The sequence below is a fragment of the Dama dama genome, chromosome 3 (genome assembly GCF_033118175.1).
Source record: "Dama dama isolate Ldn47 chromosome 3, ASM3311817v1, whole genome shotgun sequence".
NCBI classification, from domain to species: domain Eukaryota; kingdom Metazoa; phylum Chordata; class Mammalia; order Artiodactyla; family Cervidae; genus Dama; species Dama dama.
In genome coordinates this window covers 42008302-42035817 of record NC_083683.1, presented here as the reverse complement: position 1 = coordinate 42035817, position 27516 = coordinate 42008302, and the positions used below count along the sequence as shown (strand labels likewise).

General features: G+C 54.7%; 2 protein-coding genes across 6 annotated transcripts; one reads left to right on the top strand and one right to left on the bottom strand.

Annotated features, from left to right (window-relative positions):
- The first annotated feature begins 2307 nt into the window (after positions 1-2307).
- Positions 2308-18298, top strand: PDE1B (phosphodiesterase 1B). 5 transcript variants are annotated; one of them, XM_061126181.1, is made up of 16 exons: positions 3098-3274; positions 4965-5025; positions 7619-7732; positions 8828-9010; positions 9192-9258; positions 9588-9704; positions 12031-12171; positions 12587-12687; positions 12774-12899; positions 13017-13118; positions 14121-14241; positions 14545-14626; positions 14942-15050; positions 15511-15641; positions 16329-16447; positions 16933-18298. In XM_061126181.1, the coding sequence occupies exons 3-15, from the start codon at positions 7629-7631 to the stop codon at positions 16430-16432; spliced, it is 1488 nt and encodes a 495-aa protein (XP_060982164.1). In that variant the 5' UTR covers positions 3098-3274; positions 4965-5025; positions 7619-7628; the 3' UTR covers positions 16433-16447; positions 16933-18298. The 5 variants fall into 5 exon arrangements, with proteins under 5 accessions (XP_060982194.1, XP_060982157.1, XP_060982164.1 ...); XM_061126190.1 differs by lacking the exon at positions 3098-3274 and adding an exon at positions 3467-3920; XM_061126211.1 differs by lacking the exons at positions 3098-3274; positions 4965-5025 and adding an exon at positions 2308-2435.
- Positions 18299-19243: 945 nt separating this feature from the next.
- PPP1R1A (protein phosphatase 1 regulatory inhibitor subunit 1A) lies at positions 19244-27231 on the bottom strand. The gene is made up of 7 exons (XM_061126223.1): positions 27074-27231; positions 23337-23397; positions 22320-22357; positions 21914-21977; positions 21161-21316; positions 20163-20268; positions 19244-19376 (listed from the first exon to the last, which is right to left on the bottom strand). Exons 1-6 carry the CDS (start codon positions 27155-27157, stop codon positions 20192-20194), a joined length of 480 nt encoding a protein of 159 aa, XP_060982206.1. The 5' UTR covers positions 27158-27231; the 3' UTR covers positions 19244-19376; positions 20163-20191.
- Between the last annotated feature and the right edge of the window lie 285 nt (positions 27232-27516).

Here is a 27516-nt window from a genome sequence, read left to right as displayed (position 1 = left end):
AGAGGGGGAGTTGCCTGCACACACACACACACACACACACACACACACACACACACACACACACACTGTGTGTGTGTGTGTGTGTGTGTGTGTGTGAGTTGACTCCGTTCCCTCTTCCTCAGTGTTTCCCAGACATTCTTCTGCAGCACTTTTCAAATCTCCTTTCCTGCCCCTTTCTCCTGCCCCTCTCTCTCATCTCACTCCACTTGCCGGGTTTCTCTCCTTGCCCACCAGCCTTCCCAGGTGCTGCCCATCCACCCTCCACCCTCCTTCTGTCAGCTCCTCTGTCCCGTGCCTAGAGAGCTCGTACCACTGCTGCCGTGCCCACCTGAGGATTGCTGCCTCCAAGGATGGCACTCCAGCTCTGTCACTACGGGGGCTATTTTTATCTCTGGAGCCACCCCTGCCACTGTGCCAAGCCAGCCGTCCGAACCAGGGCTGCCTGTATAGCAGTGTGAAACCAGGGGAGTGAGGGGAGTGGCAGTGCTTGGGAAAGGTGGGGGTCTGGCTGTTCCTGGTTTCTGGAGCTCCGTGCTCTGCATGTCCCCAGTTTCTGCTTCCCTGGTCTCTGTGGAATAAGGAGCCAGGGAGGAGCCCCTGACATCTGGAATGGTGGTGGTGGGGAGACAGGGCTTTTCTATTTCAGGGGCCCTGGGTACAAGGGTGGGCACAGGGGGCTTTGTTCATGGAGCACTTGTAATGAACCTTTGCTGAATTAACAAAAACAAAAATGAAATAGTAATATTGTGCATTTACACATCACTTTATAGTTCCCAAAATGCTCTTGTGTGATCTCTTGTGAGAAGTCCATGAAGCTTGAACTTACTCATTTTACAGACAAGGAGAATGGAGCCCAGGGTGTCTTGTTCAAGGTCATACATAGTGCTAAAAGGTAGGCAAAATCTCCTGATCTCAATTAATATCCTCTTTCTATTGGATTTAGATGATTTCCTTGATTTTTTTCAGTCTGAGATTAAGCCTTTAAATCAGCCAATTAATCCATTCCTCAACATCCATCCATCCCTCCAGCCACAACCCCTTATACCCCTCTTTTCTGACCAGGGGCAGAGTCACCTATGCTTTGCTCATCCCTTATCCCAACTCCTATTCTTCAGGGCAGGTGAGGAAGGGTGGGGATGGACCAGGGAGGGAGGCATGATAGTTGGGCTGCTTGCTATTTTAAAACTACATTTAATGGCTAGAGGAAAATTCATGCTGGGGTCATCACATCTATGCTCTTGCTCTCGCTCAGTCTCTTTAACTCAGACAGAAGTAGAGTGTGGCATGTGTGTACATGTGTGGGTGAGTGGGTATGTGTGAAATTTTTTTCCCTGGGAAGGGATGGAGGTTGATCAATGTCCTTTCTAATTAGGAAGAGTTAATAACAGGCTGGTATGAGCATGGTGGGATGCACACTGGGATGATGCAGCATGTATGTACTTGGGGTGATGTGGTAAGCTGTTATCTGTCCAACTACTTTTGGTTCTACTGGGCAAGGGAGCAGAGGGATGGACAAGATATCCTCTCTGGAGCTTTTCTAGTCTAAGAAATCTCTTACCTTCCAGTAGGAGGGTTGGGGTTGGTGCCAGTTGGGGGCTGGGCCTGGAGTCAGGTGAGGAGGCAGCAGTGGCCTGAGTTGGTGTTTGCTGGTGTACCATCTGCCCCCACTCCCACCCCGCTTCTATCTCTTCAAAGGAGCTTTTCTACAGAGCAGGCCGGATGACTTGTCCCTTATCCCCGAGAGGCAGTTCCAGGTCTCTGACTCCAGGACTAGTCCTTTCTCTCTAAAAACACCTGCTTCATGGCTTCCAAGAGTTTACACAACTTTGTAGACATTTAACCTCCGTTCCGCTTTGGGGCTGAAGCCAACTTCCACTCGTCCCAGTAATTTCCCAAACTTGATTTGGTTATAATCCTTTAAGGCTATAGCACAGTGACAAGGTATTTTAGTTTCTCCCTGCTTTTGGTGGGTAGGGGTGCGGTGGGCGATGAAGCAAGACTTCCCATCATAAAATCCTGGGTCCCGTTTCTTTTCTCTTTCTTCTGTCATACACATCCCTTCTAGTCACTTTTCCTCACCCCTACATCAACCCTACCCTTCACCAACCGTCATCAACCCGTCGATGAAGGAGATTGTAGTTGCGCGGAACCTCTTCACCCGCGGCGCTAGGCTTCACCCCTTTAGCCCCGCCCAGCCCCTCCGCTGACCAATCGCAGCTCCCATGCGCTTGTATTGGTGACGTCACCCCATAGCCAATCGGGAGGCGGGCTGGGGCTGTTTGCGCACATCCACCTCGCACCGCAGAGGCCGGGTTCTTCCCTTCCTAACCTGAGCGGGAGCAAAGCCTGGAAGCGAGAGACGGGGCCTTGGTCCCGCAGGCTCTTCGTGGGCTATCCCGTCACTTCTCCCTCTGGGCTGGAAAGACCTCTCTCCAGTCAGTTCACGGTTATTTCCCAGTCCCCGTTTGACAGATGAGAAAACTGGGGCTGGCAGTATTCAAGTCGCCTAGCTTCTCGGTTTCGATGAGCAAGTCCTGACTTTCAGTCACTGCTTGGGTGGGGGCTTTCCTCCTTGTTGAGTGGGTCTCTGGGTAAGGAGACCCGGATCCCTAGCTTCAGCAAGCCCCTTTTCTGCAGTTTCTAGTTCTCTTCCTGTCTTGTTTCCATCCTTGCAGGTGGGTTAAAGCTCATTTTGAAGAGTGGCCCCAGAGAAAAAGACCCTGGGAGGGAGCCAAATCTGCTTTAGCCTAGCTGGGGCGCTCTTGGAGGGTTCCTTCCACTCCACGGCAGATTTCCTCTTCAGGACAAAGTCAGGATGGCTCCCTGCCCCTGTCCCTGTCCCCTTAAGCCTCCTGCTAACCCTTTCCTTCCCCCGAAAGAGGAGCCCCACCTCCTCAGAGCAAGGGGCTGGCTTATGCTATTTCTGTCCTTTCTGGGATTCTTCTGAGAACAGATTCTTGTTTTTAGTCTGATTCAGATGTGAAACTTTTCCCGCGGCCTCTCACCCAGTTGTGGGCTGAGTCTCTGCCTCATCACTCCTTCCTCCAGCCAGGCTCCTCCTGTTCCCCTCCCCTAAATTCTCTCTGTTCAGTCAGTCAGTCACTTTTGCTGAGACCTAGAGAAGGAAGTCAGGGGCCTAAAAGGGAACCACTCCCCTCAGGAGCCCAGGGGCCTGGGGGGGGCAGCATTCTGATACTCTGAAGTAGAGAACGTTGATTCCCATGGCCAGCCCCGTTCCTGTGCGGAGGAGTCACCTCCAGGGGCCCATCCTCAGGTAGGCTCCAGGGATGAGGAAGGGAGAGGGGAGGAGGAGGACCGGATGACAGGCTGCTGCGGGTCTACTACTTGTAGTGTGGTGGAAGAGCAGGATCAAGACTTGACAGTCCCATATGGGGGTGTGTGTGTGTGTGTGTGTGTGTGTGTGTGTGTGTGTGTGACTAAGCAGTGGCAGGTGACTTAGCAGTATTTTCCCTCTTTCTCTCCCTCCTGAACCCCAGCATTCTTAAGACCTCACATTCCTCCAGTATCTCATCTGGTCTTAAAAACCCAAAAGGGAGTTAGGATTCTTCTTTCAACTCCCAGTCCCTTAGCTTGAGGCTACTCTGTCCTAAGCTCTCTACTTACAGTGATCTTTCAGGGAGTGTGGGTGCCGGAAATCACCAGATCATCTGATGGGGGCTGGAGAGCTGCACTTGTCTGGGGCATTGGGATTATTACTGCCCAGAAGCTACCTTTTCCAGCTGGCTACCTAGAGCTGGGAGAGACTGGGGCCTCCAGGGGTCAGGACCTGAGACTTTCCCATGGTGTGGGGAAGGTAAAGAAGAAAGAAGTGGAGATGGTGAACCAGCACTAGGAGTGGAGTGGGAGGACTCTTGGGAAGCTTCCAGTTTTCCTTAGGTCTGGATGAGGACTGGACAGGGGTGAGCATTCTACCCATACAAGCAGACGAATGGTGAGGTGAGGATTTTGGGTGGGTCTGGGGAGATCCTACCAGGCCCGGAAGTGTCGTGGAGAAAGTTATGTAACTCCAAGAGGGGGAGGTTTAGCACCTGGATCCTTCCAGCTGCCTGAGTCCAGGCCCCCTCCTTGGACACCCGCTTGTCAAATTTATTCTTTAATCTTTCTTTCCGTCCCTCCCCTCTCCTTCTGGTATCTGGATCATGTTGGGTTCAGATTTCAACAGGAGCTGTAAAAGAACTTCTGGACAAGATCGAGAGGTAGAGGCGGGAGGAACTTGAGGGGAGGGGTGTGTTGAAAGCCAGCCTACAACCACGCTCTTCTCCCTAGGCTGAGATCTCAATTGTGAGCCCTGGCAGATAGCCCCCCACCTGATTAATCTGCCCCCTTTCCCTTTTATTTTGTTCAATGAACATTTACTGAGCACATACTATGTGCTCTGGGCACAGCTGCCAGGACAGACAAGTCATTGTGAGTGCTATCAAGACACCCCCAGTTTCCTGTGAGTCTGATGGTGTCTGTCCTCAGACACCATCACCCCATGAAGGACAGATGACTGACACTGAAGAGCTATGATTCAGTGGGGTCCAGCCTCACTTTTGGTGTTTGGAGCACAGTTAGGCTCCAGTAGAGTGAGTTTTAGGCTGGCCGGCCTGATTGAGATTGACAAGCTGTGTGACCCTAGACAAGTCATATAACCACCCCTATAAGGTGATTGTGGTATGTAATTATAAAGGAGAGATCATGGTCATTATCATCCTCTCATTTCCTCTGCTAGGGGGCTTCCTAATTACCAGCCTCCATCCAAATTAGGCTCACCGTTCTTCACCTGGACTTGGGATCAAGAAGGCAGGTGCTTGCTGGATTCAAAGGGAGTGAGGTGTGAGCTGGGTGGGGGCAGGCATGATGCTGGTCAGTTAAATTTAATACAAATCATGTTTATAGAGCCTCATTGTATATGCCAGGCTTTTTGCATGCATTATTTCATTTAATCCTCTTATTAACAGCTCTCCCCAGGTGGCTTCCCTGATGGCTCTGCGGTAAAGAATCTGCCTGCCAATGCAGGAGGTGCGAGTTCGATCCTTGGATTGGGAAGTTCCCCTGGAGAAGGAAATAGCAACCCACTCCAGTATTCTTGCCTGAAAAATCCCGTGGACAGAGGAGCCTGGCAGGCTGCGGCCCATGGGGTTGCAAAAGAATCAGACATGACTGAGCGACTAAACAGCAGCTCTTCACAGGTGGTTTAGTGCTGCCCACGTGAGCACCACAGGTAGTTTATTATAATCCTATTTTACAGACGAAGGAATTGAAGGTTGAAAATAAAGATTCTCAAACTTTAGGGTGAGTTAGAATTATCTGGGATGTTTGTTAAAAATACAGATCCTTGGACCCAAACCTTAGAAAATCTGGTTAAGTAGGTGTGTGGGGAGACCCAGAATAAAATTTTTCACCAGTATCCCAGGTGATTCTTATGTCAGTGGTCCATAGGCCACACTTTGGTAGACACTGATGAAGAAGTAGTGACTTGCCCAGGGCTCATATCCAGGAAGTGAAAAGCTTGTATGTGGACTTTCTACCTCTCAGAACTGTGCTGAGATCCTGCGTTTCTACACTGGAAATAGGGTTGCACAGCCTTCCTCCCCTCCCTCCCTCCTTCCCTCTAGGCCCATTGTGAGGATAGAAGGAGATAATGTAGGAGAAAGCACTTTTAAAAATGTAGAGCTGGCAGCATTGTTAAGAGATTATGCGAATACATGCAAATAAGCACCCGTGGGCTTGGCTGTTCACTTTGGGAGCTTGTGCTAGGATGTGTTTCCCAGGGTGGCTCAAGAAAGAAGGCAGAACTTTGGTGGTGGGCATTGACCCCTAGTGGGCAGAGTTTTCCATTGTAAAAAGGGCTGATTGAAGTGGAAGATTTAGGGCTGGGATGGGAAAAGATCAGAGCAGGGGCTTTTCCTTCTTCCTGGGTTGTGTCCCCAGACTCAAGGGTCCCTGGCCATGGGGACTGACTGGGAGAGGGCAGCCCCAGCTTGCGCCTGGGCCCTAGAGGCAGCGGCACCTCTTTGCTGTGTGATCCCTGGTCGGCTCTCAGTCACCAATTTCCAGCTCATTGGCTGGAAAGCCTTTATGTTGTTGGCCTCTACTCCTCCTCCCTCATGAAGCCTGAGCTGAGGCTGGGCTGTACGGAACCAGGGCCCTTCCTCGTGGAACAACCTGCTCTTTTCACGTGGAGAAGGTGCAGCAGGGAGGGTGGGAGTGCAGTTTGAAGATAACCCACTGAGGAGGCTGCAGCCTCACCCTCCAGCTTCTTTCCCCACCATTTTCCCTCTTTCCCTTCTGCCTCATCTGCTTTCAGACCTGTCTTTGGCCAGGACTGCTGGTCCCTGGGGTGAGAGTTGGCCGGTGATGCTTCCTGGGCTGGCTATTTTGGGCGCCCCTATTCCAAAGCTGCTGAGACCCCAGGATTCTAGAGCTGCTTCTGTTCAGGAATGCCATTGTTCTCCCTCCCCCAGCATCCCTGGGAATCGATGCTAATTTCAGCCTCTGGTCCCTGACTCATACTCTTCTCCCTGACTCATAGGGTGACCTTGGGTTTCCGAAGCCCCTCTCAGTGGGGAATTGTGCTGGCCACTGTTTCACCTCACCTTGCTTTTAGGTGGGGTGGGGCAGAGCTGGGAGAAGGAGCCAGAGGGGAATGTTTCATTGCTTTCTTTAAAATCACTACCTAAAGTCAGAGAGCTTTGTGTACCTATGACTGCCTGGGCTGGTCTCCAGCAGTCATAAAGCAGACTTTTAAGAAACCACCCAGCTAATCCCCCAGAATTCGTGAGTGCAAAATATGAGGGATGGTCCCTTCAGGCAAAGCATCCAGTAAGTGAGACCCCTGACCCCACCCTCACCACTTTGGCTCTGGGTGAAGCTGCCTCACGGCAGAGGTAGGGGAGGGGTACAGTCACCCTTTGCCAGAGGCTCTCTCTGGAGCGACACCAGGGAGGCAGGGGTTAATCTTGCTTTGTCCTGGTTGATGGATTCTGGAATCATAATCCATTAGCTCTGCCTGGATGGAGTGAGGCCAGGCAAAAGCATTCAGATTGGTCTTTGTTCTGTGTCTTCGCCATCCCTGCCAGGGACAGAGGGGCTGTGGACATGTACCCCCTCCCTACCCAAACCAAGAGACTTAATGAAAGAATGCTGGGGGCCCTTTTGATGGCTGTTGTTCCCAAAGTCCTCTATCAGAGGGAAAGAGGCAGTTTCATCTCTTGGTTATTCAGACTATGAAACAGATCATCCTCAAAACATCACCCCAGGGGCTTGTACCTGCCTAATTCTGCTGGGCCCCAGGCAATCTAAACAAGAGTTTACAGGAAATACTGACTAAAGGGAAGGTGTTGAGAGGTCAGAGGTGGGTGGGGACTGTGGAAGAGCCTGGGGTTTAACTTTGGGGGGTAGATAAACTTAGTACAGGTGGTGGCAATGGCCTGTGATGAAAAACATTAGCTGCTGTTATTCTGTTAGAAAGATTAATGCGTTATAGAAGGCTGCGGCTGTTTCTGGAACATGCATCCATCCTATTAGAGGTATCCTGTTCTCTTGACAAGGTAGCGGCGCCTAAGCAGGTTCTCTGTACCCACCCCATTTCCCCCCCCCCCCCCCCCCACAGGCTGCGCTACATGGTGAAGCAGTTGGAGAACGGGGAGGTAAACATTGAGGAGCTGAAGAAAAACCTGGAGTACACAGCTTCTCTGCTGGAGGCCGTCTATATAGATGAGACTCGGTGAGAGTGGTGACGCGGAGCGGCGGGGAGAAAACCCACACACAGAGGAGAAAGATGCCAGCCAGACACCGTGATCCAGGGATGGGGAGTCAGACAGAAAGCTGGGGATAGACACGCATGACAGGGCCAGAGGAGGGAGGCGGCGAGTGAGGACAGATAGATCTATAGGTAGAATTATCAGCAGAGATAAGGAGGCAGAGGAACAGAGACTTGCAGAGAGAGACAAACACAGGTTATCAGGAGGAGGAGACCTTTCCAGAGCTGGGAGGGGCCTTAAAGCTCAGGGCAGAGGCCTTCCAGACCTGTTCTGCCCAGGCACGGGTCACATGTGGCTAGTGGGGCTTCAAATGTAGCAAGTGTGAACGGAGATGTGTATGTACAGACAAAAAACATGCTGGATTTCAAAGATTTGGGAAAAAAAATGTAAAATGTCTCATTAATATATTTTATATTGATTTCATGTTGAAATGATAGTACTTGGAGCATATTAGGTTAAAGGAAAGTTATCATTTAAGGAGGTTTCACCTGTTTCTTTTTACCTTTTGAATATGGCTGCTAGAAAACTTGAGTTTTCCAGGTGGCGCTAGTGGTAAAGAACTCACCTGTCAATGCAGAAGACATAACAGACATGGGTTCAACCCCTGGGTTGGGAAGATCTCTTGGAGGAGGGCATGGCAACCCACTCCAGTATTCTTGCCTGGAGAATCCCATGGACAGAGGAGCCTGGCGGGCTACAGTCCATGGGGTCGCAGAGTCAGACGTGACTAAAGCAACTAGAAAACCTAGAATCACTTACATATGGCTTGCATTTTATTTCTGCTGGACAGCATTGCTGGTATGAAGCATCCTCGACAGGTGATATCCATGCCACTGGCTGCTTGAATGCTCCCAGAATTGGGGTGCTCACTCTCACAGAGTGACCTGTTATAGAGAAATAGAAGTAAAAAGACTTAGCATAGACAGACAAGGGAGAGTCAGTGAAGGGAGAGGCTGGTGTGAGAGTTTCCAGGGTGTGGGGTGTGGCTGGGCCCAGGGTCTCCAGGCTGAGGAAGCACCTGCAGTCTTTCCTCTGTGACTCCCCCTCTGGGGCCTCAGGCAAATCCTGGACACGGAGGATGAGCTGCAGGAGCTGCGGTCTGACGCGGTGCCTTCGGAGGTGCGGGACTGGCTGGCCTCCACCTTCACCCAGCAGACCCGGGCTAAAGGCCGCCGAGCGGAAGAGAAGCCCAAGTTCCGGAGCATCGTGCATGCAGTGCAGGCGGGCATCTTCGTGGAGCGGTAAGGCTCGCCGCGCCCTGCCTCCCTCGGCCCCTGGCTGTGGCCCACTTTCCCTGTGGGGTCTTCCAGGACTCCACTGTATCACCAGCTGCATGTGCCCCTGGCCCATCCACCCAGCCCCGCCTGATCAGACCCCATGATCAGACCTCACTCCGGGGCTCCTTTCCTTCTTCTCCCTCAGGATGTTCCGGAGAACATACACCTCTGTGGGCCCCACCTACTCCACTGCGGTCCTCAACTGTCTCAAGGTGATTCCGGGGAGAAGGTTGTGGGGGTACAGAATAGTCCTCAGGACTTTCAGACTTCTATGGGGTGATTTTTACTTCCTCTTTTAATTGTCATTTCCGTTTCTCAAAACAACTTTGACCCACTTGAGAGGCAAACTCCTGACTTCTTATCATTCCCATACTGAATGATATCTGGGAAGAAAGAAGCCTGTTTACCATTTCCTTATTTTCCTGCATCCCATACGTCTATAATAATTGGAAAGTCCTCCTTGAGGTCTAACTGCAGCCCTTGCTGCTGCTGGGATGTCCCTCTTGGGAATGTCCCTGCCTAGTTCCTTGTTTCTCCACAGAACGTGGACCTTTGGTGCTTTGATGTCTTTTCCTTGAACCGGGCAGCAGACGACCACGCCCTGAGGACCATCGTTTTTGAGCTGCTGACTCGGCACAACCTCATCAGCCGCTTTAAGGTTGGGCAGCCTCCTACCTCTGCCTCTGGGCAGGGTTCCCCACTCCCACCAATCTGCTCCTACAGGTGGATTCTGTGGGCTTTCTGGCTTGGTCTCACTGTTGGGGCAGTCACCCTGTGTCCACCCCAGTCTGGCCTTTACTCCACTTGCTGCAGTCCCAGCCTCTGGCTTCATGTATTGCTTTCCAGGGGAAGGTTCTAGCCTGTGGCTGTCCAGCCCAGGGTTCTGGCCTGTCCTCCTTTGTCCCCTAACTTGTCCTCTCCAGCCTGGCTGCAATTCAGCCCCATTTCAGCCCTCCTGCCCGTGGACACTGGAGTCCTAGGGTCCAGAGACTGTCAGCTGGTGCCTTGCAGGATTAATGTCTCTCCATCTGTTTTTTTTTTTGGGGGGGGGGGAGGGGACCTCTCCTCCCCTCCCCCTCGGGCTCCAGTCTCTGTCCAAGGAATTTTATGGAGAGGATCAGCTCTTGGCAAGGCTAGGTAGGGCTGGAGGAGGGGAGGGAGGGTATAAACTCCACTTGCTCTTCAGCGTGGCTGGCCGGGAAGAATATGGGATTAAAATCTTCTTCAGATCCTGTGCCAGGAGAGAGCGTCTTTGGGGAACAGGGGCTGGAAAAAAAATCACTTCCTTGCGGAGAAACCACAGTTGGAGGATGAGGGGGATATTAGGTCTGCACTTGGGTGGAGTGACAGTGGATGTTAGGTCAGAGAGAAAGTGTGTGTTCTGAGGGGCATGCGTGCCTGTGTGCTCAGTTGCTCAATTGTGTCTGACTCTTTGAGACCCCATGGACTGTGGCCCACCATGCTCCTCTGTCCATGGAAATTTTCAGGCAAGAATACTGGAGTGGGTTGCCATGTCCCATGGAGGGACTTGAGGTGTGGTCAAAGGAGTCCAGTAGAAAGGCCCTCCCAGAGGGCCCTGGAAGGTCCCCCAACACCCTCTGCTTCCACTCCCCTATAATAGAGTATTGGTGTGTGAGAGCCTTTCCTTGACCCTTGACTCCTCCTTTTACAACAACTCTCAAGGGAGTTCCCAGAACTTTTGTAAGATGCTCTGAGATTCTCTTCGGGCCTGCCTAAGGCCTGTTCTTCTGCCGTTTCATTTTCTTCTTTCCAATCCTGCCCTCTCCAGGACAGAGAATAGCAGGGTCTTCTTTTTCCTAAGACTTTTCTCAGCTCACATTTCTCCAAACTGGTTCGCAGACTTCCTCCAGACACCAAGGAAGGATGGTTCTGGGGTACCCCAAGAGTCACTACATCAGGTTGGGTTTGGCCCAGCCCCAAACCGCCTTGCTCCAAGGCAGTTAGAGAGAGGGGTCTCCATGCTCTAGGGTCCTTGCCCAGTAGAGACCCCAGCTGGAGCAGCTCTTTTAAGCTCCACATTCCCTTTCTGGGCACCCGGCCCCTGTCCTGCCCCTCCCCTTCCCTTCCTTTCCTCCAGGGACGCCATGGCAACGCAAAAGCAAGGGCAGTTGTCATGGAAACAGTCCTTTAAAATTCCCTGAATTTGGGGCACAGCCCTCCAGGGGTGGGGGCGGGGGATGTCAGGGTCTGACTGACTAGTGGCACCTTCTCTGTGTCTCGCCACCACTGCTCATCTCTACAGAGGGTTCCCCAAGCCCTGAACCCCGCTCTCCTCGCAGCCTCAGAGATCCAGCGACAGGTGCAGACACCAGCCTTGCCCTTTGGGGGCCTTGGGCCTTTGAAGGAGGTGAACATGTCCCAGGGCATATGCAGAGACCTAGACAGGATTGAACCTGACAGAGCTCTGGCTCCTGGTGCATGAGTGTGCGTGTGTGTGTGTGTGTGTGTGTGTGTGTGTGTGTGTGTTTGTGATGGACAGAGGGTGGGGAAGGCTTCTCAGAGCTAGGGTCAGGGTCTCAGGGTCCTCCCCGGGTCTTCTTATTCTTTCCCCTGCTTCTGAGCCCCTCTCCATGGTATTGGTTTGGGGATGGGATGGGGTGATTGGAAGGTAGGAGGGAAGTTTTCTTTCCTCTTCTTCAAAATCTCCAGGGAAATAATAATAATTATAGCTACTCTTGGGAGAGCACTTGCTAAGTACCTTGTACTGTACTTATCTCATTAAATTCAAGGTAGGTGGTAGTATCTTCATTCTTCAATTAAGCATCAGAGACAGGGAGGCACGTGACTTGCCCAAGGTCACACAGCCAGCGGGTGTAGAGCCAGGATGCAAGCCCAGCTCACTGCAGGGCCAGTGCTCTCCTAGCGCTGTTGTCTTTTCATGAAAGGGCCTCACTGGCCTCTGTCGTCGGTGGCCTGCCATTTGCACATCTCCACAAATCTCAGTTGCCCCTCTCCCACTGCAGATTCCCACTGTGTTTTTGATGACTTTCCTGGATGCCTTGGAGACAGGCTATGGGAAGTACAAGAACCCTTACCACAACCAGATCCACGCAGCTGACGTCACCCAGACGGTCCACTGCTTCTTGCTCCGCACAGGGATGGTGGTAGGTGCCCTGGAGGTCACTCCTCTGGGATTCAGGGTCTCACGGCTGCAGAACCGGGGAGTCCAGCCTACAGTCGGTACTCTCACTTCCTTTTTTCTCTCTTCGGCTCCTCTCCTTTGACATCCCAAAGTCTTTCCAGAGTCGGATTGGACTTATTCACTCTAGAGAATTCCTGGGTGCACCGTAACTTCCTGGGCAGCACTGGGGCTGTATGGCCAGATGCAGAGGGAATATTGTCAGTAGGGATGGAAGAGGGTCTTTGGCAGTTCTTGGAGCTGAGAAATCTGACTGCATTTAGCCCAAGAGCTGGACAGGAAGCATGGTGGGGCTGGGATGAGCAGTCCAGCCTGTGTGTGGGGGTCTTTGGGCAGCCGACGGGGTCAGCCCCCTCTCGTTGCCTGTCTCCTTCTCCCAGCACTGCCTGTCGGAGATTGAGGTCCTGGCCATCATCTTTGCTGCAGCCATCCATGACTACGAGCACACTGGCACCACCAACAGCTTCCACATCCAGACCAAGTGAGGGGTGGGGTGTGGCAGGGGCGGGGTGGGTGGGCAGCAGCGGCGGTCCAGGGGGCTGGACCTGGTGGCCGTGTGCTTTGCAGGTCGGAGTGTGCCATCCTGTACAATGACCGCTCAGTGCTGGAGAATCACCACATCAGCTCGGTTTTCCGAATGATGCAGGACGACGAGATGAACATCTTCATCAACCTCACCAAGGATGAGTTTGTGTGAGCAGAAGCCAGGCGTGGGCACCCCCGGAGACCCCCTCACCCCAGCCCCCTCTTCCTGCTTCCTAGGCTTCCTGTCTAGCAGTGCTGATCACTCCTCGGGTTCTGTCCCTTCAGAGAGCTGCGGGCTCTGGTCATCGAGATGGTGTTGGCCACAGACATGTCCTGCCATTTCCAGCAAGTGAAGTCCATGAAGACAGCCTTGCAGCAGCTGGAGAGGTGACATCTGGTGGGGTGTGGCTGGGGTGAGGCCAGAGTGAGGGATGTGTGAATTGGAGGGCATCCACAGGGTAATGGGTGTGCTAAGTCTTTACCAGGATATAGAAACTCTCCTGGCTCCAAGTATCTGAGGGTATCTGGTGTATGTGATGGACATGTGCACCTGGCCTTGGGTTTGTGAACAGCCCAGGCAGCCAGACTACTGGAGAGCGTTTGAATTGGGGGTCTGAGATTGGTGTCCTCAGGGAAGCTTTAGGACAGGCCTACTCTGGAATGTAATGGAAAATCATTCAGCCCTCTGGACTCGTTTCCCTATGTGTGAGAAGTATGCCCCCATCCACAACAGCTCACTGCCAGCCCCCACTCTAACAGGGCTACTGGGAGAGTTGTGTGAGGTTAAAAAAAAAAAAGCACAGAACAAATGTTGCAATTACATCTAATGTTGCTTAAAAGTGGGTGGGAGTATATAAATGTAAGAGAGAACAGACGGTGTTTGTGTGTGTCCTGAAGGTGTGTGTTAATGTACAGTGTCTGTGTGTGGGAGAGTGGGCAGGGTCAGAGCGTGTCATTGTTGGCGAATCATAATAATAATTATAATAATAATAATTATAGGTAACGTCTACCGAGCACTTATTAGGTGCCAGACACTATTCTAAATACCTATATGTTGTATGTCATTTAATTCTCAGAACAACTCTCTGTGGCAGATCCTGTTTTGATTTCTACTTAGAACGGGAAAATGAAATATGGAAATTTTAAGTGACTTGCTGTACATCACACAGCCAGTGTGTGAAATGTATAGTGAGGATTCGATTCCAGGCCGTTTGATTCTGAGAGCTTGGGCTGTTTTCTATACATATGTAAGAGTGTGTGTGTGTATCTCGTCTCAGAGGGTATTTGACGTTAGATCTGAGAGAGAGAGTGTGATGGGAAATTAGGAATGGTCCAGGCTTCCTTTTCCTAAAGGATCAGTCTCCCTTCCCTTGCCACCTGCCCCGACAGGATTGACAAGTCCAAGGCCCTGTCTCTGCTGCTTCATGCTGCTGACATTAGCCACCCCACCAAGCAGTGGTCGGTTCACAGCCGCTGGACCAAGGCCCTCATGGAGGAATTCTTCCGCCAGGTAGGGGGCATCTTTGCCTGCCCCTGCCCACGGGGCCTTCTCTCCCCCATGTTTTCCAAGTTCCCCATTCCTCCTCCAGCTCCTTGTTCAGCTGCCTGCAGCTGCCAACCTGATCCCAGACCCATGGGATAGAATGTCATCTCCGAAAAGCTTAGCAGTCATTACTGGCGGTGGCATTTGCATGCCGCTCATTTCCAGGTCAAAGGCACAGAGCTCCCTCTTCTCCCCCTGCAGCCCCGCTACCCGCAGCTGCACCCCAACCAGGTAGACTGAAATAAGTCCCCACCCTGTCTGCTCCCCCAGGGTGACAAGGAGGCAGAGCTGGGCCTGCCCTTTTCTCCGCTCTGTGACCGCACTTCCACCCTGGTGGCGCAGTCCCAGATTGGTGAGTGTCCCTTCCTGCAGGGAGGAGAGGGTTGGGAAAGGTCAAGGATGCTGGCTGGGCTGGGCCGGGTCGGGATGGCTCCCAGTCCCCATTCCTAAAGCTGTTTTTCCCGTCAAGGCAAGCTGCTGTGCTGGAGCGTGGAGGGCTGGGGTGGAGTTCTCTGGGGTCACAAAGACATCATCACAAAGGTTGCCCCCACTGGGAACTTCTGAGCCCCAGGTGACTGTGTTCCATGCGGCTGGGGGCACCGGTGTGCCGGCCGTGTCCTCTGCGCAACTCCCCAGGTCAGCCTTCTCCCTGTTACATGCACCGCAGGCTTCATCGACTTCATAGTGGAGCCCACGTTTTCTGTGCTCACCGATGTGGCTGAGAAGAGTGTCCAGCCCACCGGGGACGACGACTCCAAGTCTAAAACCCAGCCCAGGTGAGTGAGGGTGGCTGGGGTGGCCAGAGGGCCCACAGAGAGAACCGACTGGTGGGGTGGTGGAGAAACAGTGACTCCTCTGCTGTGGGTCAGACGTCGGGGCGAAAGGATGGGGGCAGAGGGTGTGGCCTGCACCCGCGTCCCCTCCACCATATTTTAATCTCTCCCATTAGCTCTGTCCTTATTGCCTTTCTGGCTAATGCTGTTTTCATTTTCCTTCTAGTAGAAGGGAAGGTATGGAGAGAGGTGGGGACTGGGGTGGGGTACCCAGCAGAGAGAAAAGAAGAGGATGAGGCTTCCATCCTCTCTACTCTTGAGGGCTCGGAGGACCGTCCTGGGGTGGGCAGGGTCTCACCGCCACAATGTGGGCGGGGTCTCACCTCCACAATGTGGGCGGGGTCTCACCTCCACAATGTGGGCGGGGTCTCACCTCCACAATGTGGGCGGGTCCTGCTTATAGCTTCCAGTGGCGCCAGCCTTCTCTGGATGTAGAAGTGGGAGACCCCAACCCTGACGTGGTCAGCTTCCGTTCCACCTGGACCAAATACATTCAGGAGAACAAGCAGAAATGGAAGGAACGGGCGGCAAGCGGTGGGTCCACTGGGAGGATAAGGCCTTGTCGGGAGGGCGGCTGATAGAACAACTGTGCTGTGCTTAGTCGCTCAGTCTTTTCGACCCGGTGGATTGTAGCCCACCAGGCTCCTCTGTCCATGGGGATTCTCCAGGCAGGAATACTGGAGTGGGTTGCCATGCCCTCCTCCAGGGGATCTTCCCATCCCAGGGCTCGAACCCAGGTCTCCCGCGTTGCAGGCGGATTCTTTACCACCTGAGCCACCTACCAGGGAAGCCTGAGCAGCAGTGGGTCCATTTTCCCGAAGCCCCTTGAGCAGCCCTTTGTCCGACGCCTTCCCTGAGTTGGGAAAAGGGATCAGGCACAGGCTGACCCACCTGGAATGTTCTAGAATGGGGGCTGGAGAGAGGATAGGGACAGCAGTATTCCACCACCCGAGGGGCCCCGTGCACACTGGCGGTCTGTCAGTGGTGTGGCTGGGGTAACCGGTGGCCCCGGCTGATGCGTCTCTTCCTTAATGTGGGGGCTGAGGGCTGTGCATTTTAGCAAGGCTGGGGAGCCTCTCCCCAGGAGGGCACAGGTTGAACGTAGCTCAGCTTGAAGGAAGAGGGTGCGTGGGAATCACTTCCTTTTCTCCACATATCCCTTGGGTTCGGGGAAAACCTACTGCTCGGCCTGGTCCCAGCTTCCTCCCCGCTCTCCTATAGGCATCACCAACCAGATGTCCATTGATGAGCTGTCCCCCTGTGAGGAAGAGGCCCCCGCCTCCCCTGCCGAGGATGAGCACAACCAGAACGGGAATCTGGACTAGCGGGGCCTGGCCCCGGTGAGCCTGTGGCAGTGGGCGGGGAGGAGGGCGAGGCGGGTGTCGGGACAGGCCTCTCGGAAGGGGCATCTCTGGGCTTCCGCAGAGGTGAGGTTCTCCCTTGCTCCTTCCAGGCGGGAACCTGGAGGAAGTGAACACAAAGACCCAAGCCAGGGCCCAAGTGGGAAGCAGGGGGTGTCCTCCTGCTTCTTGGTCCAGACCCTCCAGGAAGAGAGGGGGCAGCTCCCCAGTTCGGGGTTGGGCTGAGCAGCTCTGAGTCAGGGTCAGGAGAAGCACAGCCAGGCCCCAGGCTCCGGAGCTCAGCGCCGCATGACTTCATTCCAGCACCAACCCCCCCCCCCCCCGAACCCCCCAATGCCCTTCTTCTGCAGGGCATTTTTTTTGCAGCTGCACCCAGCACTGAGTGGGGTCGGACCTGAAGAAGGTAAGGCAGGCTGGAGATGAAGGCAGAGATCAGAGCACTGAGGGGTCCTCTGTTCCCTTAGGTCTTCACTGAGTCCAGAGTGTTCGATGTCATCAGTACCATCCATTGGGACTGGCTCCCCCATCTGCTCTGAGGGAGCATGGACGTTGAGGAACAGAAAACCCACCCAAAGGACGAATGCCAGATTGTGGGGTTGGGGGAAGGGCCCCTCCCCACCCGACACCCATTGGGGCGCACTTTACTCTCCCGGTGGCAAGACTGGGGAACTTCGGGCTCCCAATGGTCACTGTGTCCATCCCCCTGCCTCTGGACTCTCCCCGTGGCCAGATGACTGGTTGGAGGGGAGCTTCCTGGAGGTTTCCCAGGGCTTGGGGGGAGGGTCGGAGATGCCAGCCCCCTGGGCCCTCCCCCATCCTTTTTGCCTCCAAGTTTCTAAGCAATACATTTTGGGGGTTTCCTCAGCCCCCCACCCCAGATCTTAGCTGGCAGGTCTGGGTCCCCCTTTTCCTCCCCTGGGAGGGGCTGGAACAGGATAGGAAGCTGGGGGTTTTCAGAGCTCTGTGCACAGGGGCATGGGCTCCTTCAGGGCATGGCACCTTTCTAGGGCCTGGCAATGGGGCATCCTCTGTACCCTAGACCTGCACTGCTTCACCCCCACCCCTGCCCAGACTCTGCAGTCTTCCCTCTCTCCCCTTCTGGAATGGTGACTGGGGGAGGAGGTGCCATAGCCACCGGGGGCTGAGAGGGGGACCTCTCCTGGGGTCCTCAAGGACTTGGGATGGGTCTCGGCCCTGGGGCTTGTCACCTGCCCCGGCCGAGTCCTGAACCTGTCACCTCCTTCCCCTCCCCTGGGGCCAGGAGGCTCCCATCCGACCAATGTCTGTAAAGTGCTTTGAGGTCTCCCCAGAAAAGCACCTTCAGGATGCATCCTAGAGCTCAGGCAGGAGAGCTGGGTTGGGTTCAGGGCGCATGGGGAGGGTGAGGTGTCCTCAGTAATCCTGCGTTGCTGACAGAGAGGGTCCCTCCCCTCCCAGCCCCGGCCCAGGAGGCCCTTTCCTGGGACAAGTGGGGAGTAGCAGGTGGAAGGCAGCTGGGCAGGGGCTCCCGAGTGCTGCTGTCGCCGCCTCTGCGGCCAGCCCAGCCAGGCCCCCGCCCCTTCCTCTCCTCAGGCTCCTCTGGCCCCACTCTGTCCCAGGAAAGGCTCATGTCCAGTGACTGCCCTCCTCCTTCCTTGTAAATATCAGACATGCATTTGTACAGTGGGCCCTGTGCGTGTGAAGTCGTATCCACGGTCTTTCAGACCTGCCACCTGCCACTCGTCCCTCCTACCCCACCCAGAGCGGGGTAGAGACGCATGTGACTGACCCTTGTCCACGGTCTCTCAGAACCCTGCTATAGCCAGAGATCAATAAAGAAGGGAGACCAGGCCTGGCTGTGTGTGTTGTTTGCCGGGTGAAAGTGCATCGGGCGTCTTCACGTGCACTGTCTCTTCAAGCTGATAAAACCCTGGTGCTGTGTGTGCCCTGTTATATGCGGAGGCCAGAGAGGTGAGGTTCTGCCCGAGGGTGTGCAGCAGGGCTGGCAGAAGGGAACTTCCACTTCTGAAGTGCTTTTTATTCTCTCCAGCATACTACTCCTTCTGAAGAGGGGTGAATCTTGCCTTCCCCCCACTGCCTGAAAAATCAGAAGCGGTGGGCAGGAGAGGCCTGGCTGTGGAGTCTGAGAAAGGTTATTCACCTCTGCTCAGCTTCTGTCCTTTACCCTGGCCCCTCAGTGTCAAGAACAAGGGGAGAGGTGACCTTTCCAGTTCCCGGCAAGGGCCTCTTCGTGAATGCCCCCCATGGCCTCAATCTAGCTTGGCTAACAGGTTGGAATCTGGGTGGTGGTCTCCTCCCAGCTGCAGAGGGAACACATCCTGAAGTTTGGGAATCACCAAGTCTCGGAGGGCAGGCAAGGAGGCATGGAAGCAACACACCCTCTCTTTCCCAAGGGCCAAGCGCCAGGGTGCAGCTCCCTGCTTTTTCCAGCAGAGGGCGCCCAGAGCACCATCACAGCTGGCCAGGCCTTAGGGTTCAAGACCGCCAGATGAAGGTGGTTGTCTTTTTCCTCATTATGAAGAGGACATGGGGCCATCCTGCCTTCTTGGCACCTTGGAAGGCAGTTCTCCCACCTATCTGATCCCTAGCTCTCTTCTCCCAGCGAGTAAGGGTAGAGCTGGAGAAAAACACCCCCCTTCTAAAGGCTCCTGCCCAGCTTCCCTTTTCCCTCCTTCCTGGAGGCAGCTGGGCAGAAGGGAGGGGGCTGCAGAGAAGGCAGGACAAGAGGGGAGGGAGAAAAGATTCTTCAAGTTGGGAAAGAAGGAAAATGTCAAGGACTTAACACCAAATTTATCACTTTTTAAAAACAAGAGGTTTTTCCCCCAAAGTGAGGAAATAAGAAACAAATCCAGTGTCCATGCATTCTCAACTGCGGGCTTGATTCTAAGACGCCTCCTCACTCTCAGACCTGTTGCAAGGGAAGCGGGTAGAAAGAGAAGAGTGAGTGAGAGGCCTGCGGTCCTACTGTCCCCTCCCCTGCTGGGTGCCCAGCCACCCCATTAGTCAGGCATCTAAGTATGACGTCCCATTCCAAGCCCTCGCCCCTCATCCAGTCTCCACAGGGGAGGGCAGACTGTCAAATCAGAGCTCACAAGGTCATTTCATCCCTGTCTCCGATCCAGGCAAGACCACTTGGAGCCGTCTTGGAGCGGTCATCCAGCCTGGACAGATGAGGCTCTTCCTTTGGGTTCCAAATGCCCTCTATCAGAAAATCCGTGGTCTACTTCCATCATCCATTCCAGGAGCCAGAAGTCCTCAGAGTCTAACCTCAGTACCCTCTGCTGCAGCTGAATCCCATTTCACTTTATCCATCATTGCACATGCTCCGTTGTGTCTGACTCTTTGCTACCCCATGGCCTGTAGCCCGCCAGGCTCTTCTGTCTATGAGATTTCCCAGGCAAGAATACTGGAGTGGGTTGCCATTTCCTCCTCCAGGGGATCTTCTGGATCCATTGATCTAACCTGCGTCTCTTGCCTCTCCTAAGCATTGGCAGGCAGAGTTTTTACCACTGAGCCACCTGGGAAGCACATTTGTCCATCAGGGGAGATGCAAATCCTCTGGCCATAGAGGACAGCTTTTCAGAGGCTGAAGTTGGTCCTTTTTGTTACCTTTCCCTGACTCTAGACCTCAGCCCTCGCCCTCCTCACACAGCCTGCTCTCCTGCAGACTGGGCACGCAGCCTGGGGGTCTTACCACGTTGGCTCCCTGGCAATCAGTGGTGGTCATTGGCTTGAGGGTCCCTCTGTGCTGGATTTCTCACTGCCCCTCTCCTGAGTGTTAGGGATGGATTCTGCAGGCTCTGAGGAGGAAGAACAGGTGGCAGGAGGGAGAGGTAGTGCTCACCAGGGCTTGGAGAGAGGGAGCTGCTTCTGCTTACCCCATCCCATACTCCAACAACCCTTGAGAGGAGCCCAAGACCAGCTGAGGGCAAGGGGGCAAGACCTACGGGGTTTTCTCTGGTCACAACGACTACTTAGGTTCACTATTTTTTTGAAATCTGCAATCAGGAAAAAAAAAACAAAAACAATAAACCTCTAAAAAAGCTTAAACATTTGGGTATGATCTCAGTGTGTGGCTAAACCTGACCTGAATGGAGAGGAGGCTTTTGATAGCTTATGCATCCCTCTTAGTGTGCCCATTCATTTCCCTGCAGAAATATTCACATGTTTGACTACAGGGGGACTCTGCTGGGAGTATGATGGAACACACACTATATATACTGTTGTCACTGGAAAAATTCTGACTTCTCGCCCACATCTGGGATAAGGACCCATGGACATGCAGCTTCCATTTCTTGCATGCTTTGTGTGTATTTGCTGCCGAGCTAAGGATCAGTCTCATTTAATTTTCACAAACAACCCAATGCAATAGGCGCCATCATTATCACTTAGCTGACTGAGGTTAAGTAAGTAGCTCAAGGCCTCAGGGCTGGTGTAGTGGCAGAGCCAGGATTCCAGCCCAGAAAGCTGCTTCCATTCTGGCAGGCTCCCCCCACCACATATCAGGGACCTGGGAAGTCCAAGTGGGAGGGGATGGTGTCATTCAGCAAGGAAAGGTGAAGAGATGCAAACACATGCTGGTTATGCAAAAGATCCATATTCTTAAGATGGTTTCTAGCTACTGCTAGGCCCCTCCCCACAGCCAATAAGGCTGACCTCCCCTGGGCTGGTCCCTCCCCAGCCTCAACGTACTGTGTGTTTTCCCAGAGGTGCCCGGCTGTGACTCCGCTGCTGTGTCTGTGATCCCGGGTGGGCAGGACTCCTGGGTCCCTGTGCTCTCAGCGGCTCCTTCAGGCTCCTCTCCCTGCTCCTGTTGCCCCAGGTGATGTTCAACCATCATCTGGAGCTCTGGGGGTGAAGGGAAAAGGGGAGAGCATTGGACGTGACTGCCCTATCTCCTCTGTGGACCCTCAGCTTCGACAGCTCCACTAGAGGGCCTGCGCACACTGCCTGTGTGATTTGACTTTCCTGTCCAAGGAAGGACATTCACTGGTCAATGAGGAGGGACTAAAGCTAGACAATAAAATGTACTTTCTTCAAAGCTGAGAGAGGGGAAGGGGAGAGCCTTTAAGAACGAAAGATCCCCCTGACTTGCTGGAATACCTGGTCTCCCTTGTGGGCAGGAGAAAAGACTCCATTTAGATTCAAGAAATATTTGAGTACCTTCTCTGTGCTGTGCACTGCGCTGGGTGACTTCACATATTTTATTTAACGGCCAAAGTGAGGTAGTATTCAGGGGCCCTGGAGGTTAAGCAGGTTCTCTAGGCTACCCAGCTAGTCGGTGGCAGAGCTGGAAAGCAGCACCCACCCCCCCACCGCCCCCCGGAGTCCAGCAACTCTCCTTTGGCAAAGGCAGGTTTAATGACTTCCCAAGGATTCCTTCCAAAGGGGTGTCGTCCTGGCTACTGCTCAGCATCAGGTGTGGCAGGGAAGGGTTTTCCGAACCTTTCATTGTGGGTGTGGTCCTCGTCACCTTCTTCCGTTGCCGTGGAGACATGGACAAAGTGGACTGTGAAGGGCATATAGCACAGGTGGGCGCCCACCCTTCTCGCCCTCCCCTCTGCCTTGCCAGGCTTTTAGACTGGAGACTGGGGGGAGATGTGGGCTTCAGAAAGTGGGGGGAAGAAAACTCTTGCTTCCCCAGCCCCTACCCTGCCCATGATGGTGAGCAAGAAGACTGTGTTGGGGGAATGTAGGGGACTGTGCATGCAGCTCCACTCAAGAACATGTGAAGGGCACAAGCAGGAGGGAGACAAAAGGTCCTACAGGTGGGGGACAGTGGCTGGAGGCATAATCCTCTAATAAGTCTGGGGGTTCTCTGCACTGGGCTGAGCGGGAGGGGCCAGCTCACCTTGAGAAGTGGGTTGGGGATCCGGTCTTCATCTACCTCTGAGGGAAGGAGGGAGAGGAGAAAGTGATGGGGATGGGAGATCCAGGGGGGCCCTGGGCAGTCTGACTTCTCAAGGGGAGGAGCCCCTGCAATCAGCTCCCTTGTGATTGGTCCCTCCCATCTGCCCCTAGGAAGCTGGTCCTGATGGGCTGTCCTGGCCTCCTCCCTCCAGCCCCATCCTGCTCTGCTGGTTGGCTTTATCTCCTGCTTCTAGTCTGGTCCTTGTCTCTGTAGTTAGCCTGCATCTACATCCTTGCCTCAAACCTGGAGGTTCCTGAAGGCAGGCTTTGTGGTCCTTCTGCTCTTTTCCTCCTTCTGAAATATCCATCTCTGCCTCCTTCCAACCATTCTCCCTACCCTGGATCTAGAATTGGACCAAGCAGAGGAGAGAACGGCAAACTTGTCCTGTACAGGACAATCCTTTTAAGTAGTTGGAGGGAAGTTGGAGGCTCAGACATCCAGATTGCCAGTCGGGCTTCTTAGCGTCACCATCTCTCTTCCACTCTCCCGCCAGCGCCCCTGACATTCTCTGAGACCTTGCTGTCTCTCAGACCTTGATGGGGACACTGGCGACCAGAACGCCAGCTGCTCCCTAAGCTGTTTCTAACCTTCCCCTTCCCCTCTGGGGGCTGTGAAAATAGCTGATGGAGGCGGTCCCACCCCCTCACAGCTGTCACCGCCTCTGGGGATGGGGGCAGTGGCCTCTCAGTTGCTGGAGAAATCTGGAAGGCTGTTGCCGCAGCAACCAGCACTCCACTGACCACCCCAACTCCTGGGGGGCTTAGGAACCAAGTGGTCTCCTGCTCGGTCTTTCCAAAGCAAAGGAAACCCTCCTGCTACTTTCATGCCTCTGGGACGGAGGAGACCTCTGGCTCCTCAGACCTGCCCTGCTATCTATTTAGCACCCACCTTCTCTCACTGGGACCAAGCTGTCTTCAGCAGCCCCCACTCCCTTTAGTGACCCAACCTGGGGTTTACCTGGGGATGACTGGTCACTGGTCAGCACGAGGGTGGCAGGGGTGGGGCGGCGCCTCCGGATCTGAGGGAAGAGGTCAAGTACATGTGGAAGCGTCATGGCCCCAGCACACTCAGCAACATAATCCACACCACCCACTTAGCACGCCACGTTACACTGAACCCTCGGTCTCTGGGGGACATTCTTGGGCCCTCCCTCTGCCCTGGGGACCCAGAAGACCTCCCCCACTCTTCGCTGCTCTCCCCAGCCCCCCTTTCTGTCTCTGCATCTCCCCAGGTCCTGGCCTAGCTCTCCATCTCAGCATCTATATCTGTGCTAATGCATTGATCTCCGGCCCATTGTCCTTCCGTCCATCCTGGATCAATGGTCAGAAATAACCCGAGAGGGAACAAAGCGTTCCCCTCAGGGTCCCAGCCCACTCCCCAAAAGGACACGAACTTGCTATGGGCCAGCACCAGCGGAGAGCACACCTCCACCCCCACCCAGCCTGGGAGGACAGCACAGAGAAGGCAGGTCTGATCTGAATGTGCCTCCTTCTGGCCTGTGCCCCTCCCTCCCTCATCTCCTCCCTATCTTTGGACACACTGCCTTTCTGATGTGTCAAGAAATAACGGTCTGGAGAAATCCTTGTCATGGTAAATATCATATGAGGAGGAGCCTGAGGCAGGACCATGGCCAGGGACTAAAGCTAAGCTGAGAAATCTTATCCTGGGCTCCCGGGTCCCAGTCTAAGAAATTAACAGATAAGAGCTGATTGACTGCCGGGCCTCTGAGCGCCTCTTCCCCCACCTCTGTTCTTTTGTCTTGCTGCCAATAAAGTTGATTGTTGTCAAAGCCAGTCCAAGGACTCTTGGGACGTGTAGTTTTTCCCCTTTCTCTGGAGGTTTGGAAGTGAAGGGAACCTTGGGGTTGGAGTCCCTGCAACTCCCTCCAGGGCAGAGGAGGGGAGGGAAGACTAATGGGACTAGGAAAGAGGCTAAAATTATTCAGGGCTGAGAGAAGTAGGCTGAGGACACTGAATGATCACATCCCTATCTCTCTGTGTCCATTATTTAGAATCATTACCGGAGTGGGGTAAAGGGGTGGGGGTGGGAGTAGAAAGACGCCTGCCCTTTTCTTTGCCCAGAAAGTGGGTATCGGCCATAGCAGGGGGCAGGGTTAGTCTATTGAGGGGCTCCCCAAAGAAGAAATGGGTGTGTAGAATAGGGGTAGGTTGGGGTAGGCATTGTTTTCTCAGGAGAAGCCAGCAGCGTCTTTTTGGGGTGACATTTTAAGGTCCCTGCAATACCAGTTGTGTGTGTGTGTGTGATCATGCACACATACACGCATGCGCTGCACAGACAATATTTGTGAGTCCACCTCTGGCTGTTCCTGGTGCAAACGTGCTGGGGGCCCTCAGGTGGGCAAGTGTGTTTCCTGCATGTGGAGTGAGGCCATTCTTATAGGAGAGAACTCATCCCGCCCTGGGGGAGGGGTGCTGAGGCAGGGAGAAGATGTGGTGGGTGGGGATGAGAGGGTGTTGGGAGCCTGAGAAGGACACTGCAAGTGTGATAGGAAAGGGCCTTGAGAGGGCAGGAGGACTCTGACCTTGGACAGGTCCCTTCCATAACCAAATCCCTTGCCTTGGACAAGATTTCTAAGCGTTCAGAGCCCTTGAGAATTTTGATGTCCTACAGGAGGAGGAAAGTTAGACTTCTGGAAGTACTCCCAGGTCCCTGAACTACTAGGAAACGAGTGTCGGTCTCTTTCATTTTCCTTGCCCCTATCACAAATTCTAGCTCTCAAGGACGCTTGGTGCCATTGCCTCTGATTTATTTCCAAACCAGTTACGCCAAGGACCTGGTAGCTGTGGGCACCCCTCCATCCCCTGCCACTCTGTCTCCATAACTCAGAGTTTCCAACCCCTGCCACCCTCTCAGGTCGATCTGGCTTAGGTACTCCTGCCAAGCCTGGAGCTTTTTGCCTACACACATGGGTAAGATAGCAAGAGGGGCTGAAGTTGGACTGCAGGTAGAATTTCAGGCCAAGCAGACACAGATTTCTGAAGAGGAGAGAAAAGCAGGCTGAAGTCCCAGGCCTTTTTTCTCTCTGGCTCTATAGCACTGCCTCCTCTTCCTCCCCTGTCCCCTTAAACCTCTAGGCCAGCTGGCCTACCCCTTCCTCCTCTCAACACACACCTCCACCTGTCTCCTCTAACACCAAACAGAGGCAGGTGTCAGGCACGGGTACTGGCTGCATCAGCGGCAGGCATTTCTGTTTGGAACCTCACCCCTAAGACCCTGGCTAACTCACACTCTCGGGCCCCTCTCCCTGGATCTGAGGTTATTTTAGCCAGTCTCCTGCCTCCAGGCAAATCAGCCTTTTCCCTGACCCCAAGGGAATGCTCCCCATGCTCCTGGCTCTCCACACTCATTCTCAGGAGGTCTGCAGTCTCCCCACCCTCCCTCCCTGATGTCACACCTTTGAGGTCTGGAGATGCGGCTTCCACCAGGTTAGGGAGGGGATGAAGATGCAGATCCCTAACCCCTCCCCACACTCTGGGAAGCTAAAGTTACAGGGAGTGTACTGAACCTTCACATCCAGACCTTATTTCCCCAAACAGCTGGAGCAGCAGGAAGAACAGGCTCTCCAGCCCATCCCAAGAGCTCAGAGCTTTTTTGGGGGGCGGGGGGCGGCCCAGCCGGAGACCCTGCAGTCAGGTGGGGAAACAGGGCAGAGACCTTGTGGGAAATGAATATTCTTTAGGAGCAGGGATGTCTAAGCAAATGGACAGAGAACACCAAAAACGATGGAGCAAAGAGCAAATATTTGGCAAATGGGTGGTAGTAGCCACCACGGGTGGTCACCGTCTCCACACACATGCTCACTCTCCCCGACACACACAGTTGCTCACACACTCTCATACACTGCCGCCTCTGCCAGGCTGCTCTGAGCTAAAAATAGGCCAGGACGGGAGGCTGGGCCAGGGCCCTGGACTCCCACCCTTGAGCCCAGGCCAGCACAGGGCTTCTCCCTGTCTACGCTCAGCTTGGACCCTAGCCCCTAGAAAGCCCCCGCTTCGGCCTCCCCAAGGCCATTCTCTCCATGCCCTCCTCACCCCCCCACCCTACTACCGATCCAAAGGGCAGGAGTTGGGAACAAGGACCCACGTGTCCAGACTTGCAGAGAGGGGAGCCAGCCTGCACGCACGACCACTCCTCTCTCCAAAGCCCCAGCCCTCGCAGTTCTCCTCAACCCCTTCGCGTCCTCACTCTCCGGAGCCCGGCAGGGTCGCCCCCAGTTAGGACAGGGATGGGGTGGGCTCTTTCCCCTCTTTCAACTCCCTCGGTTACCTGCCGTCTCCCTTAACCCCTCCGACAGCCTTGGGCGTCCCCACCAAGCTCAGAAACTCTGGCGGGGTTTGACTGGGTGGGCGATGCAAGACTGGTGTAGGGGGGGAGGGGTCGTGTCCTCAGGCAAGCCCCCTCCCCCAGGGCTGGGGGAGGAAGGGAGCGATTCTCGTGGGGACCGGCTTCGAGGGCAGGCGTTCGTCCTTCTGTCCATCTCGGAGAAGCACAGACGGGGAGATGGGGCTCCCACGGTGGGGGAGGGGAGAGAAGACCCCCCCCCCCCAACACCGCGCTGGCCCTCGCAGGGGCGCACCGCTAAGGGAGGACTGAGCGGGGGTCTGGGATCGCACAGTCTGGGGTCCCTCGTCCTCCGCCGGGCGAGACCCCTGCCGCCCCGCCCCGCTCCGCACCTGCTCGGCCGCCTCGGGGTCAAGGTGCGGCTCCAGAAGCGGGACGGTGAACTGGATCTTCCGGGGGCTGTGGTCTTGCTCCATGGCGGGGGCGGCGGCTGCGGGCGGCCAGGCGGCGGACTCGGGGCTGGGGCGGGCGCGCTGCCTCTCCGCTCCGCTCCGGCCCAGCCCCAGCCCGGCGCGCTCGGCTCCCGGCTCCCGGCTCAGCGGTCCCGGCTCGCGGCCCAGGGGACTCCGCGGCCGCCGATTGGCTCGGCCCCCGCCCCTCCCGGCCCCCTCCGCCTCCCCCCGCCCGGAGCCTTAACCCCGTCGTGGCCGCGCCGCCGGCTGCCGGGGGTCACCGCCTCGAGGAAGGGCGAGGCGGGTGTGGCCCGGCCCGGGTCGCCGTAGACGCGGCTCGGGCGGGGAATCCTGAGTTCTAGTAGGGTGGAGGGAGGTGGGGT